Below are 16,520 nucleotides of genomic sequence, written 5' to 3'. Positions count from 1 at the left end.
GATTTTAAGATTGTGTGACAGATTGACATGACAGCGATTCATATCAAAAACATATTTGGAACATCGCAGTTCCATATTTAAACAAACACTGTGAATGGCGCTGCTTGATATTAAAAACTACATGTTTTATAAGATTTTAAGATAAAAGCAGTTCATCTGGAACTTGTAAGTTCTCTGAGCACAGGAGATTTTATTTTAGCATTGCGTCGCTTCATATTTCGACGATGAATGCCTTGAGAGATATTTTGTGACAATGGGAGAAATTTCGAAGGCGCCAGTTGCGAGATAGGAGAGTTTCTCAATGCTGCCTCCAGTTCTGTGTCAGTCTGTCAGATGCATTTGTAGACGATAAGATATGCGTTTCATTTTTCACCTGCGTACGCTCCAAACTTTGGAGGCCTTTACGAAGCAGTTTCTTTAGTATGAAAAATTTAGTTCCAATGAAATTCTGCAACATGGCGCGTGATCATATATTCATTTCATTTCATTTCATTTATTGATTGTAAAGTCATGTACATACATTTTATAATTTAGGTGTTACATCAATTCTGAAAGTCAGTCCATGACGTCCTGTGAGGACATGTGAGGACATTCCTGGGTCAGGCTTTAATTGAGGAGTACATCGAACAACTAGGGTTTGAGATCCGGATATCTTAAATATCCGGATATCCGTCAAATATCAGATCCGGATCCAAAGTGTCATGTCTTGGTCATGTCTCATAGGATCCGGATATTTCGGATCTCACGGGTCCGTTAAATATAGTCATGGACCTATAGCATAAACAATTTTCAAATGAATATTATGAATGATTTCGTACATTTTGTCATCCAAAATCATGCTAGGTATGTAAGCTATGAAGGTAAAGGGTAAATTATTCGAGCTTAGTTTATTTTAATTTAGAAACTTTTTACAGACGTAGTAGAAAATGGCGCTAAATTCAAATTTTCTATGGGACGAAATCCCTTCGCGCCTACATTTTTTAAATTTGCCGCCTTTTTCTACTGACAAGATTCGCTTGACCAACTATATCTTGGCGCCACGGAACACTAGCTGCATATCACCATGGCAACGTTAATAGCAAATTTGGTTTTAAAATTTTCGGTAGGTGGCGCTCTATTTCAAGTACGTGCGGCCTGTGCGCCGATCACAAAAGTTTAAAGAAAGAAGTCTGCATCTGAATCAAACACCACATCCAGGCTGGAAGTTCTCTAAAGTTCTCCAAGCCATTTCCGTCAGAAAAAAAAGCGGCATATTTAAAAAGATGGCAGATGGTGACTCGCCCTCACCACAAGATGGGCGCCCACAAAAAGCAACATCTAAGATGGTTCAAGGGCAACACCGGTCTCACACCGGCTGAGAGTAGAGAGGTGTCACAGCACTTTAAACATATAGCCAACTCGCCACTTATGTTTTCACGCGATGTTTGGAACTGGAAGATGTACTGGCCATGAAGGGTGACCTTCAAATGTCACTAAATTCCTTTTATGTAGTTTGTAATTCTATGGTGTTATTTGTGTCAGAATCTTGTATTTGTTAATTAATTATGCATAATGTTTACCGTGTAAGCGATTTGGTATATAAGGTATATTACTGTAAGCTTATATGAGATAATAAATAAATGAAATGAAATAAAGCGTATATGTGTATTCTGCCTATCCTAACCTTACGGTATCCAAACATGGTCGCTCGCCCAGAGTCAGAAGTCCAAATGTAAGGCTTGCCAGCGAGCAATGGAGCGCAGCATTCTAGGTGTCATAAGGACGAATCGCATCCGAAACACTATACTGCGGTCCAAAACACGCATAGCTGACGTAGTGGAGAAGACCGCCAGGCTAAAGTTGAACGGGCGGACCACGTCTGTCGCATGCATCCGAATGGGTGAGCCACCAAGTGGATACCGCAAAATAAGCGTGGACATGGTAGACCCAGACGGAGATGGCGGGACGACTTAGATACCTTCATCAGTAACTGGCCGGAAAAAGCACGACAATGGTAGTTGTGGAGATCAAGGAGAGAGGAGTGGCCTTTGCCCAGCAGTCGGACACTATAACGGACGGGCTAAGAAAAAAAGTACTGTGTGTGTGTGTGTGTGTGTGTGTGTGTGTGTGTGTGTGTGTGTGTATAAAGTACTGTGTAAGGATTATTTTCTAAAAAGGTTGCTGGCACTGGTGCAAAAACAGGAGTCAAATCGTCCCATGTACTCATATATTGTTGAGTTCTAATGAAGGTATTACTAAAAAACAAGATATATATACAGAAAGAATATATCAGGGGTCGGCAAACCGTGGCTGGCGAGGTGCATTTTTGTCTTTGAAGGATACAATTGAAGCTCTTCAGGTGTTGACCCAAAGAATGAATAATCTGTTCTGAGGCCATTAAAACCAACATTTGCCCAACATTTGAACGCTATGGCTTGACGTGGCAATATGCTTCGTGAGGATTCTGTTTAGCGTCAAGTTTGTGTGATGTGTGGGGTATTTTATAGTATTGTCAAATTGTTTACAAATTGTGATGTTAAATTAATGTATTTTCTTTCTTTAATTTGTGGCTTTTTGCAGTTCTAAAAACTGGGGATCTCTAGCAAACGCTAAGGTAAATTGTAAATTTGAGATTCCAGATTACTATCTGAAAATAAATAAAATAAACAGTTTTTTTAGTTAGTTTAAGTTTAAGTTTCAAATTAATATTTAAAATTTCAGAACAATGGCCGTCTTTAATATTTAGTTAAAATATACATTTTTTTGCCAAAGGTACGATGTCCTCTTTGTTATTTTTGATTGGGAAAAATTGTTTAAGCTCGCTGCGGGCTGCGGCGCAGTGCTCTGTTTCATTCAGCGAACGAATCCAAGCCAAGCGAAGCAGCTGTTTATCGCGTCGTCGCCATTGTTGTTTGCTCTCTCGTTCTCGCGTTCCCTTCCAGTCTCGCTCGATTCTCGTGGCGCGTGGACGTTTGCGTAGCGCCGGGAAATACATCACGGTTTCCTTCTTTGTCCAGAAATTGTAATCTGGAAACGAAGGAGCAGGCTCGTGCTTGCGTACACGTTTGAAAACTTACTGTTGCGTGTGTGAAATAACTGGTGAAATCTGCTGGTGTATCCCGTCGTGTGTGTGCGTTCAGTGATTCCCGCATAGTCGTTCGAGCATGAATAATAAAGAAGCAGCCGGTGATCTCGTCGCGTGGATCTCGGGTGCGAGCTGGTGACCGGAGCGGAGTGCGGGTGTCGTGGGATCCCTGTGATGAGTCTGCGGTGACGGCTCGCCGCGGAGCGGTTGGATGGCGGCAGTGACCGGCCCCGCGCGGCACTCTCGCGTGTCAATGAGTGTGTCAATGTCGCTGATGCAGGGCGGAACGCCGACCGCGTCGCAGGGCGCCATCCTGGCGGCGGCGGCGCCCTACTACCAGACGCCGGCCATCCCCTCGGATGTTCAGCCCGACCGGCCGATAGGCTACGGCGCCTTCGGTGTCGTATGGTGAGTCACATCACATCCTACCTTCTTATCTTAATCGTAGTATACTTTGTTAATTCCCGTAACCGAAATGCGCGAGTTCCCTCTGTCAGACGTGTTAATTTGATTTGCTCTTGAGAAAAGTTTAGCGTGATATTTTTTTAGGCCTACGTTTATTTTTGTATTAATTTTCGTCAAAGAGGAGCACGCAGGGCTTGTTAATATTTGAAAGGGTACTGTTAGGAACTTTTGATGAGTTTTATTGTCTGAAAGCATCATCAGTGCCCACCTAGCAATACAAACTTACAGTACTTAAATACCTTTTTCTTAAATTGGATATAAAATAAAAGTACTCAAGTACATGCAAGGATAAATTTAAATTTTTAGGTGTATGTAGGTACCTACTCTGATAATTTTGCATGTTTATATGTATTTGTATTTTCTTTCAAAAAATATGTAAAATATAAAACTTATTTAAAATATATTTTTTGTAGCTTTCCTTAATATGTTAATCAATAATGTACCTTTTGTCAGTCCTTGTCCTATTTTTAGTGATCCATGCAAAACTTTGTTCACTGAACACTTATTAAGATTTATGATAATTATGATGCATATAAGCAAAACACAATTAAATAATATTATGGCATTTGTTTGCTCCCTTCTTTCTTCTACCTTTTGTAAAGAAAAAAAAAAACAATTCCTAAAATTGGATTGTACAGTCAGTAATATGTAGTATTATAGATAATCAAATACAATACTTAAAATTCCTTATTCAGTAATCATACATGTAATGCAGTAAAAGTATGCTCAAAAGTTGACTAGTCCAAACAGCCTTTCTAATTTTATTTAGGTCTCAAATTTCAAAAAGAAATATATGTACCCATAATGCAGGAATTTATAGGTTTCCTTCCGAATCCATAGACCTTTTTATAAGCCCAAAACTATGGCTTTTTTTCGGTCTGGGTGGCTACAGCTAGTTAGAAGATTTATCATAAAATATGCTATTGTTTTTTAATTGGGTCTGAATGCCCGTCTACATTATTTACCTACATATATAATAACAGTGCTTTAACCCTTAAATGCATGATTTTTTCTTTTTGCCCGAAATTAATATATGTATCACATAATTGTTTGCTGATTCTAGGAAAAATAGTAAAAAAAGTATAACAACGATTTTCACTGCGAAATCAGTGTTAGAAATTGCATAGGCTAAATCATAACTATGTATGGAAATATATAATTACTAGTGAGAGATATAGGAAAAATCTTACTACCATCAGAAAGGAACACTATTTGTGATATTTCTATAATAAAGTATTTAAATATAAAATAATTACATCTCTGAAAAATCTGCCCAAAATTACTTACTAAAAATCATCAACTTCCAGGTTTTTCAAAGGTTCGTCTTAAAACAAACGTAATTTTTATAAATTAAAATACTGCGTAAATTTAACTAAAAATTAGGTAAATCGATTAGTTGAAATACTACAACAGGAACAAATATAATTTGTCTAATTATGCATAAAATTTGATGTTTATGTTGTGTAGGTTGCATTTAAGTAAGCACATTTTCACACTGTATCAGATATATTCAGATATATTATTTATATGCCCAAAGAAATAATTTCTTTGGACACACACATTGAAAACACTTAGATACCTATTGACCCACAGAATAAGTGATTTAACTGTACTGTGATTTCTTTTGAATGTTTACAAAATTGTATCTCCTGGCCTACTAAATTCAATACCCTAGTTCATCTAATGGCGACCGTAACCAGGGCATCAGAAGGCCTCGACAGACAAGCAAAGCAGCCCATTATAATATACCATTGACACAGTTCACTGACCATTAGTATACCTTAACGCAACGTTATAGGGTCCATATCGGTCATTGCTGTTATAGTCGCTCACGGGACCAGTTCATTGTCGATGTCGCGCTCACAACCCGACGAAAGCATTCGATTCAACACATTTCAACTCAATTAGTACATTACCTATTCATAATGTTGAAATTAGCACAGTTTTCTCCGTAGCCTGCACGCCTGCATTGTGCGTTGTCGAACCTAACCCTCCGCACCCTCGTTAAGCTCTGGCAACCTAACTACTCACCGTGTCGACCGAACGTTGACAAATTTGCAAATATTCACCTAGCCGTCCTAGTGACTTATTACTCGCTGCTTTTTGCTCGCTTTTTGGAACTCGCTGGGGATAAATCTGGCGAATATGGAGAACTGGGTAACAATTTGAAAGTCTAACTTCTTCTAAGTCTAAAGTTTGAATTGTGAACAGAGGCAACACAATACCCCGACGAAAGCGCATACACATTTCAACTCTATTAGTAAATTACCTAATTATTTATAATGTTGAAACTACCACTGATTGATTGTTGACAAGGTTGCATATATCCACCTAGGCAGGAGCAGGTGGAAGGCGCTAGGACCAAGTCTGGCGAATATGGCAATGGGGTAACAATTTGAAACTGTAACTCCTTTATTTGGTAATTGCGACTATAGCCGCGTACATATGTAGGGACATATGTCGACGCGAAATCGGCAAACGCCGATACAAAAACATTTATGTCTGCGCAATAAGAGCCAAAAAGTCGTCATTCGGCTCGGCTCGCATCAGCCGAAGACTGCCGACGTGCCGACGCCTCTTTCGCTCTTATTGCGCAGACATACCTAAAGGTTTTTTCTATCGGCTTTTTCCGATTTCGCGTCGACATATGTAGGGAGACCCTTAACAGAGATAACACAATAACCAGACGAAAGCGCATATTTCAACTCGATTAATAAATTACCTATTCATAATGTTGATATTAGCACTGATCGAACGTTAACAAGGTTGCAAATATCACGTGCGCTAAATCTACAGGGAAACAAAAAGACAAATGTATAAAGTTCTATAGGTCTTATATACATTTATCTTTTGGAAGCAGAAACGGGCACGGACAGTGGTCATTGTCTTCTCGTCCGCTTTGTTAGCCGGACGAATATTTTATATGTAGGTAGGTACAGCCAATAGCGTATCAAAGTATGCGTGAAAACTATCAATTCTCTGATAGCTTAACGAAAACAGCTATATGTCTCGACATATAACAATTAACCGGTTGCAGAAACTTTTTTTTTAACGCCGACTGTCGCTATTTGGAAAAGTATTCAGCCCATCACTCACGGAGCGATAATACCTAAACCAAAAGATAGCTTATAGCACGGCATCGTACGATATATATTTTACGTACTATTTGACAGAGTCCACGCACGAAAATAGATATATGTTAGAGATATATTCTGGTGTATTAAGATATCTTATAGCAAGGCATCTTAAGATACCTTGCTATAGTACCTATAGCTCGGTATATTACGAATATTACGATATACTTTACCGGGCTTTCGGCGGTAACAGATACTTTAGGCGCGTTTTTTGAAACGATACTGTTGATGTTGAATGTCTTTGCCTATGTATCCCATTCCCAACCCAATTCAAGACCTTGCACAAGGATCAGCCCTAATTATTCGGTTTGCTCTTTCTTTGTATTAGGTACAATACAAATAATACAGTAGCTATTATTCTATGCCCTTTTAATAATAACATGCCTTTAAACAGTTTGAATACCTATTCCCATTAAATGACCACACAGAGATAATTCACACCAGATGCGTAAGCAAGCATACCGGTATCGGTACGACCCTGTCAGCACTGGGTAAAAAACGTGAAATCGATATGCTATCTAGGGATTCAGTACCTACTTAACATTCTTAGTGAAGTTGGGTTCTAGGAAGTAAAAGTACATACATCACTAAATTATGTCGTGTCCTTAACGATAGAACATGCCTAATAAGGAATAATGATATAGGAACTTGTGCTCAATGAACCCCAAATTGACCCAGCTCTGCAAACATGGTGAAACCCTGCATAAAGACTAAAGAATGATAATAATGATGATGTTTAAAAACTTACTAGGTTCTGTAGAAATTACCTACTACAGCCAATTACATACATCAATCTCGTCTTCATGACGGAATTGTGGGCATTGTTAGCCCGTTGGTTGGCCGTCCGCTGTACAAGTTTACAACGTCTGAACACGAGTCGCTCGTAAAGACGTAAGAAAAATCGTGGTTGCGTTTTAACATCTCTTTTAATTCGCTAGGAACAAGAGATCGGGCTAAAATGAATGCTTTTCGGTAGAGCGTTGGCGTCACTATCGGTGAACAAAATCGTGGTTTTGTATTTTTTGCTCGCTGTTTCTTCACTTCGCATTCCAGGATATAAAAGAGCATCTTAACGATTCATCATTTTAAGCTAGTTAATGTTGATCTTGCAAAAAATACTGGTTTTGAAAACTTCACGATAACGTAAAAGTTATCGACACGTGTCCAAAACTTACTTTCGTCGCGATAGAAACGTGCACTACGATTGTAATCTGCAATTGCCTTTGTAAACACGTGGTGTTTGCTACGGGCGTTGACGTGTATTTGATCTAGCGTGAACGACATAAGAGCGGTTTTCAATATTCATGTTTCCCGCAATCGAGTGCACATTGCGCGTACCTAGCGACCGCTGCCGCCATCAATAGACTCTCTACTTTATTCCTACACGTTAAATTTCTATTCTATTTAAACGCCACTACTTCTGTTACCAAGATAATGCAACGCCTGTGTGTTAACGGCCCATTCGATATTTGACTTTACTGCGTCGCGTTAGAGTTTATCGTATATAGCGAGAAGTAGTTTGTAGCTGAAGCAGTGCAGCGGGGGTTGTTAGGTGGGTATGGGTGGGTGCTTTGTGTTGAGTCGTCGTGCGTAGGTAGGGCTCCGATGGCGCTTGGCGCGTCGATTGTGTGTGAACGACCGCGACGAGGGGAGGCGCGCCTGATTATACCGAGCGATCGGCCGAGGGCCCTAAACCAGACCCGTAGACCGCGCTCCCGTCCGTTGAATGTAAATTAGGGCTTCTTTTAACATTAACATTTTAGTTATACCTATTCTCTTGTAGTTAATTTATTCGAACGCTGCTTTGCATTTGTGTAAGTGTCTCGACAAAAAGAATGGAGGATCATTTGGTTCGTGCACAATGTGGTTGCTCCCTCGTGTTCATCTTCGCTTGTGATGATGATGACTATTTATAGGTTTCATAATTTCTTGCCAGTGACCTCCATCTGCAGTCGTGTTATGCTGTTACGCAGTCAAGGCCTTAAAGAAACACCAATGCGCTAGCTAGCTTAGTGTAAAATCGTGATAAAATCTACGGCTACCTACATTTCGTTATACAATACTACTTGGATAAATAAAAAGTGCGCTATAACTAGTAGTACGTAGTACTATTACTATACATATAATTCTAAAATTCGAACTTTATTCTGAAAACCTCACAAAATCTATAAAAATTTTGAATTACTCAGGGTCTGCCGACATTTGGGAAATGGGAATCGATCATCCCGTCTGCGTAGGTGTTATTGATTGAACTAAATCAGCTAATGCTCCCGGCGCGGCGTGAACAAAACCTATAGCTGCTTTGAATGTACGTACAAAAAGGTCAGGACGGGTTTTAAGACATCGCATTTGAGGGCAGCCGTGCGTAACCAAAACCAAACGAAGATCGGTGACGTTTTAGCTCCAGATTAATTCTTCAAGGCTTATGTGAATGAAATAAACTATATGGCTTTTGGCAGATTTTGACGTTACCGTGACGTATATACTCGTATATTTTCTGTTATTCTCATTATTCGATAGTTTTACACCAACTTTTAGTCCGTCGATCTTTTTTTAAATAGTTGATATGAAAACGTATAAATTAAATAGCTAGAAATGAATCTAGCATCCTTGATTTACACCAGAACGATACCAAACTTGACACATAGCAAAACTATTTTTTCAAAATGTTTTGGGAGTACTAAGGTCAAATATTGCATCAAAAATTGGATGGCTCCTGCAAAAGTCTAAGATCATCATTTGCCGTAAATGGCACTTTTTTGGTCGTTCACAAACGCCACTATTTGGGAAATGGACTTTTACGTCATCATGAATAAATCAGTGACCTGCGTTACATTTTATAGTAGTGCTTCAGAAGATCTAGATCTATGTTTGAACCACGAAGCGGAACGTCATCGTGATAGTTATTAGTTGCTAGAAAGAGCTATAGTGCAATGGAAATTGTAACAGTGCAGAGAAGTTTAAAATAAGTAGAGAAAAAATTCGCTAGCCGCCGTGCTACAGCCTGTAGCCTACAGGTATCATACTAAAGTAGCTAAGCTCATAAGTCTCATAATGGGGCTCCGTCTGTTTGTTATGTTTTGCCCAAATCCCATAACTAATAATACCTTCTTGCCAACTTTAAACTTGCAGAAACTGGGCTTGGACAAAACTTTCCAGTTACAAATAGCCGGTCGCCCACAACCGCTCGATCAATCAGCCCTCGCGGTAATTAATTTAGTTAGTAGTAGATACCTAGTGCTGGGGCAGCATTTAGATTTTAAAAATATGTTCTTGATTGGATGTGACATTACACTCAGTGTATTGAGCTCATTAAATATACGTGCGAGATACAATATTTAAATCGAATCGATAACAGATTTAAAAAAATCTGAATGCGGCTCCGGGACTTTTTGATCTGGGCACCCCGCGCACGGGATGATGGGTCCTAATGAGATTAGCGAGGATTTTATTATGGAGCTCACTAATGTAGTGCAAATGCAGCGTAACTGACACCCGAAAGCGACGTTGCCTGTATAAAATGTTCCAATTGTCTAAGTTCATTTAGTTAGTAAACTAGCGGGACACGTCTGTTTGATCCGGGCCCACACGAGATGATGGGGCGTGATGAGATTAGCAAATAGGTTTTTATGATGGAGCACGCATATTGTCTTTATATAGTCATGATGTTGGTGCCTGATTCTCACCCTTTCAAAAGCGACGTTGTCTGCTTAATATGTCAAAATGTTCTAAATGAATATAGCTTTTAGATTGTAAATACTTGCTAGGAAACGTTTGTTTGATAAGTGCGCGGCTGCGCGCGAACGTGATGATAATGATGAGATTAGCGAAGAGAAAAGTGCTATTCAGAATTTTATTATTGAGTTTGCCTCGATAAGCCGAAATCCTCGATACCCTAAAAATTCTCTCAAGCCGAAACTCCATAAGACTCGTTAATTCTGATTTTTAACGCCTACTTTATGGTTTGTGTTTTTGAGGTATAAAAAAAAGATATATCTTAGGCCTTTTAAATATAGGCCTGTTCACCGGATGAAACTACAAGCTTAGGTAGCAAAAGAGCCTTCAAAACGTGTCACAGTTAAGGAAGGGACAGAATGCTGCTTTTTTGCTTTACAATAAGGCGGCCGCCCGTTTAAAAATAAACAGATAGGAATCGGGTGCTATAACCCATCGAGGAATCTAATGGTTTATATAGCTTTGAATTTCTCGAACCATTAGCCACAGACACAGAAAGAAATGCTTTAGAAGCACCAGCATGGTAAGGCCCTCATAAAGTTTGATCGACGATTTGGTCATTCATGGGGTCAGAATAGCAGAACCGTTAAATCAGAGAATTTATACTGTTAAAGGCCAGTTGCAACAACCATAATCAACGGACTGATAAATATATATTATGAATAAATGAGTATGAATACTTACTTGCTTATTTTTTGCATTAATGTTTACCCGCGAGAATAAATACAACAAACGCCCACCACAAATTACAAAACTCGACACGTGTTTCGCCTCTACGATCATCGTCAGGAGATACTGGAGATATTGACGGCCTGACGTTTGGCAACGGAATCAATCACCAAACCTCACTCGGCAGAGAAATATAAAACTTCTCATACAATAAAATTTTGCGAACCGATCCTAGGGCAACTCGTTGCTTTTCTACTTATGGAAAGTATGGAAACACTGCCCAGTAGTGGATGGGTATAGAACAAAACAGGTTTCGTAATTTGTCCAACTAAGATGCCTATTTCGGCGGTAATTTAGTTCGGTATTGAGCAAGGCACATACCTACCGTTTAATCCTACACAAGAGCTGTTAAGACGATAGGTCCACTGACAAGATTAAAGAACTGAGAGACCTATAAGATGAACAAGCTAAGTTTGTCCGAGATAACTAAAATAATCACCCGTATACCTATATGTAGGAACTATTTGGTATAATGTTCTGTTTTTAACATTACACATCTGAAACATGAGACATAAGTCTCATGATTCAACATTATTACTTGTATCAAGCGTAGTTTTTTGGATGATTTAAAGAAAACGTTTGCCTATAGATTTTTTAAGAACATAATAACAGCATCAATAAGTTGCTCTGATAATTAGACTTATTTGGCTATTTAAATAAATAATATTTTGGCTTGACGATCTAAGCCTCCCTTGTAGAACATTTGACAGTTACATGTTGATACTGATTTAAACGCAAATATTTCGTTGCTATTTGTAAAGTTTCGTTGTTTTTGTATATGTATAAACGCGCGATAGCCTCCTGACGCCCGGGTATCAAAATTTGCTAGTTTAAATTCAACTCTTATCAAATTGACAAAGCGTCAAAACTTAATTGAGGCCTATGTACTATGTGTAGGACGCTGGTCGTCAGGAGTATAGAGAAGCAGATAACGAAGTTTCAAATTTCGACATTCACGGTAATCCCTCTGGTTTCAATACTTTCAATGAATGTTCATTCTACTTGTAATTCTCTTTTCTTAACCGTATACATCAGCAAATCAGTGGAGAATAACAATGAAACAGGACTTCATTGTATTTACTATATAATAAACAGATTTGTTGCCTATTCACCAACTATTCACCGACCATAGGTACGAATCTAAGGGACGGCCATTCCCCTTACCTGTTTGCTAACTGTACTGTCACAGGTAGAATTAATCTCTACCTGTGAACCTTTGGGTTTCCGCTTAAGCAATTTCATTTTATTTCGTAATACATATATTTCGTTTGATATCAAAAAGAAGACCTCACTGTCAGTTTTACCGATAATGCTTATGTTTTTAGTAGCCTAGGTGACGGCACAGAAGGTCAATAATTTGGTTTACATCGTAATTTAAAAGATAAATCGCCTGTAACGAGAAATAATAACAGTCCAATTATAACGTAGGTACACTGACGTCAGAATGATATCAAAATTATGTCATTTAATTATCGTGCATTCCGGTCGTACTTGTCCATACGTGTATTATCGCGAGCGAGACGCGAGACAACTAAGTTGCATCATTTAGATATGATCCTGATGTTAGTGTACATTCGAACTACTGGCCTGTTATACCAACTCGATTTTATCTTAAACGCTCACATTGTCATCACTTTATAGCTAGGTAAGTCAGCTAGTTGCGTAGATCTTCCAAAAGAGAGTTTCCGTATTAATTATGTTATTTTTACTTACAAAACTTCCGTGAGACTCAAACATAGCTATTAGATACGATATAATAGGTCACTGGCTTTTTTAAGTCGAGATATGTTCAATATGTTTCTTCCCTAACGAGGAGCTTCAAATGGAGCCACACGATTTGACTGACCGACACAAACTGCGTGCTGACATGTCGCGCAATTTTAGACTTAAGAAACATGAGTTTAATATAATATATGTAATTTGTTAAACAATGAATTTATTGCTTAGCCTGTTTTTAAGAAGATAACGCACCTATCAGTTTTTCCGACAACGCCCACGCTACCGTGGCCTAGGTCATGAGACAGACAGCTAAATAAATTCATACGCAAATTCGTTACGGCGACATAATTTTTTGCGCTTCTTTCTCCTTGCGTTTCACTCGACGCGCTCAGAATCACGACTGAGTTGTAAACGATTTTACATCGCGTCGCGTCTGTCGGTCACATTTGTCTCTGACTGATAGAAAATTTATTAGTTCTTATAAGTTTTAACATGACGTCTGTTAGGAGGCCGATTTATTTTGTAAAGGTGAGTGTAAAGCATTGAATGTTGACGTCGAGTACACACTATTTATGAAACACGTATCCGTTTTAAAATTATATTCTTTTGAACACTAGCTGGGTGGGCTTGGTTCATTCATGTGACGAAAAGGGGAGAGCTAAGTACGAACAGTTTGGAAAATACATATTCAATTCATATAATATGTACGGCCGCTTCATTTGCTATTATTTGCAAAGTAGTTGTACCTAATAGAGATCATACAACTTTAGTAAAAGAAATTTAAATAAACCTATAAATTATTATTAGAATATTTACGTTATTCGTGTAAGATTGTCGTGAAATAAACGATCCTAAACGAAAATTACAAATACTATCTTAATTACATCAATAATTCTAGTAAATGTGTTAATAATGTTGTTCTTGCGTTCAGTCTCGTATTAAGCAGTAAACGCCGCCACAAACCAAGCCCACATGCAGTGGCGCAGATGTCCCCACCTCCACTATGTTTGTAGTGCACGTGTCTCCATCTGCTTATAACTATTTGCAGTAACATTTTTTTACTTACGTTAAGCGTTTTAGTTCGTTTTCGCTATTATATTTTGATTGTCCAGAGGTATGTGAAAAGGCCTTCCATGACATTGTATTTTAAATCTGGACGGAGGACTGGATATAAAACTAATAGGTTGTCGGTTCTTTTATCTCGATTGTAGCTTATCGAGTTGATTAACGCTATCGTTTCATGGTAAAGCACTGCGATGGCTTTATTATGTACGGGCGGGGATTTGTTCAGTCATAATCATGTGGGTCTCTGTACAAAAATTATCTTAAGGCTGTTGAAGCTAATAACGCCATTATTATCGCCGCCCTAATACATCGCTTCGCGACGTAAGAACCGACAGAGGTAATTTTACGGTTCCGTACCCAAAGGGTAAAAACGGGATCCTATTACTAAGACTCCTCTGTCCGTCTGCCGTGTGCGTCTGGCTGTCACCAGGCTGTATCTCATGAACTGTGATAGCAGTTGAAATTTTCACAGATGTATTTCTGTTGCCTCTAAAACAACAAATACTAAAAACAGAATAAAATAAATATTTAAGTGGGGCTCCCATACAACAAACGTGATTTTTTTTGCTGTTTTTTGTGTAATGGTACGGAATCCTTCGTGCGCGAGTGCGGAGTAAATACTAATTCAAAAGCAACCTAAGGTATTGCGAATCATATGTAACTTCTTATCGAATCTCTGACATAAACTAAGCTGTGGACATTTTAATCGGTATCTATATAGTTTCAAGTCAACTAGGAGTAAATTACTTCTACTTTTTGCAACACGCCCTAAGCATTAGTACTTGGTAGCGTGGGAAAGGGCGAGCGGTTGCCTTATCTTTAAGATTATCTTAGTTAAATGGATATAAAATGTACATCATGATATATCGGAGCGGCCGAGGTGCTCAAAAATATCTGAACACGCACTCTAATGCATTGACAATAAAGGCGTTAGCGGAAGCCGCTCGACTCCAATTTCAAAGGAATACCGCAAATCGATGTACAGGTTAGCCGCTTGGCACACACATACTAGAGGCCAAAACAAAATTTTTGACCCGCAGTTCCTAAAAAAAAATTCGCTGCGGGGGGAGTGGTAAAACATTATTTTTTTTGTATGGAAAAAAAAATCCAAAACCTATCATTTGTGGTATATTGTACAAAGAAAAATCGATAGGGTATATCGTATCTGAAGGATACAATCTTGATATTTTGTGTCAAAAACTAAACAAACTATACCAACTGATGAAAGGCGCAGTTAAAGGGTTAAAGAGGTATTTCCCGTTCGATATATGGATATTACGTATCATTTTATGATTAATATGTACCGTATCTGCAGTATAGTTCCATAAGTGTTGTGAAATAGGTATTGAAGTAGAACTGTGTCACTTTGTAAAATTGAAAAATTTAAAGAAAATTGCTAATGATATTATTTTCAAAATTGCTTTCTTGGGGTTAGACATGAGGATATCACGTATCATTTGTGGTATATTGTACAAAAAAAACAGCCATATCGTGTCTGGAGGAGCCCAAACTTGGTATGTTTCGAAAATTCTTTTTGTTTTAATTAAAAAAAAAATTCCGAAATGTAATGATATGATATATTTTTAGAATCGCCTCAAAAAGCCCTTTCGTATGATATCACACTTTGGTTTGGTTTTGGAAAAAAAAAATTTTGTTATAATTATAGAGCGAAATTTTTTAGGAACTGCGGGTCAAAAATTTTGTTTCGGCCTCTAGTATGTGTGTACCAAACGGCTAACCTGTACATCGATTTGCTGTATTTTTATACGAACGGGTTAGACTACGTGTTTAGATATATGTGATCACCTTGGCCGCTCTGATATATCTGATGGAGTACACATTTACCATCTTGTCTCTCGACGTCTCTCAATGTGATTTAATAGAATGTTCAACTGTCATTTAACATAATTGAATTATCTTACTGCCTGGCACAGACCTTATCGCCATTTAGTCCTATTGAGTAAATCAGTGCCGATTTGCCGAAGCGTTCCATAAAATTAGATTCCCACCAACTTGCCTGTACAAGAACAAGAAATACTACTTACATATTGTATAAATTATTGTATAAGTCTACCAGATATGTACACTCAGCTTCAAATACTCTGTAGTAGTCAAAGTGGCCAAATAATTCGGTACACCATACTAAATATATTGTGTACCGAACTATTTGACTACTTTGGTTGCTACAAAGTATTTGACGCCGAGTGTACAACAATTTCTACGTCGGTTTAATTTAATTACTTCAATAAAGAAATCCAATACCAACACACGAACCCTGACAATTTTTATATTTTTAAGACAGATTATTAATTAGAATAATTATACGTCCCTTACAAAATTGAGAGAAGAATTAGGTTATGGTTGCTTTGGATTGATACATTTCACCTAATCTATGAATTATTAACAAATATGAATGACACTTCATGTTTTTTTCCATTCAATCACTTTCACTACATAACTATAACTACCGATGAAACACTAATAACATTCAGCTTCCGTGTGTACTTAAAAACTCAACTAAAATTTGCTTACCATTCAGTTATTGTTCAAAATGAGCGTCCTAATTCATTATGAATGCATTACAAACACACAAACAGCAGAATTGCAGA

General features: G+C 38.2%; 1 protein-coding gene across 1 annotated transcript in view; it reads left to right on the top strand.

Annotated features, from left to right (window-relative positions):
* Positions 1-2,907: 2,907 nt before the first annotated feature.
* LOC134741999 (serine/threonine-protein kinase NLK) overlaps positions 2,908-16,520 on the top strand; it is a 142,625-nt gene continuing 129,012 nt past the window's right edge. The window contains 1 exon segment of the mRNA XM_063674916.1: positions 2,908-3,472. Within this exon segment, the coding sequence (XP_063530986.1) occupies positions 3,276-3,472 (197 nt within the window). The 5' untranslated portion in view covers positions 2,908-3,275.

Source organism: Cydia strobilella, chromosome 6 (assembly GCF_947568885.1).
Source record: "Cydia strobilella chromosome 6, ilCydStro3.1, whole genome shotgun sequence".
NCBI lineage: Eukaryota > Metazoa > Arthropoda > Insecta > Lepidoptera > Tortricidae > Cydia > Cydia strobilella.
This window is presented reverse-complemented; position numbering and strand designations above follow the sequence as displayed.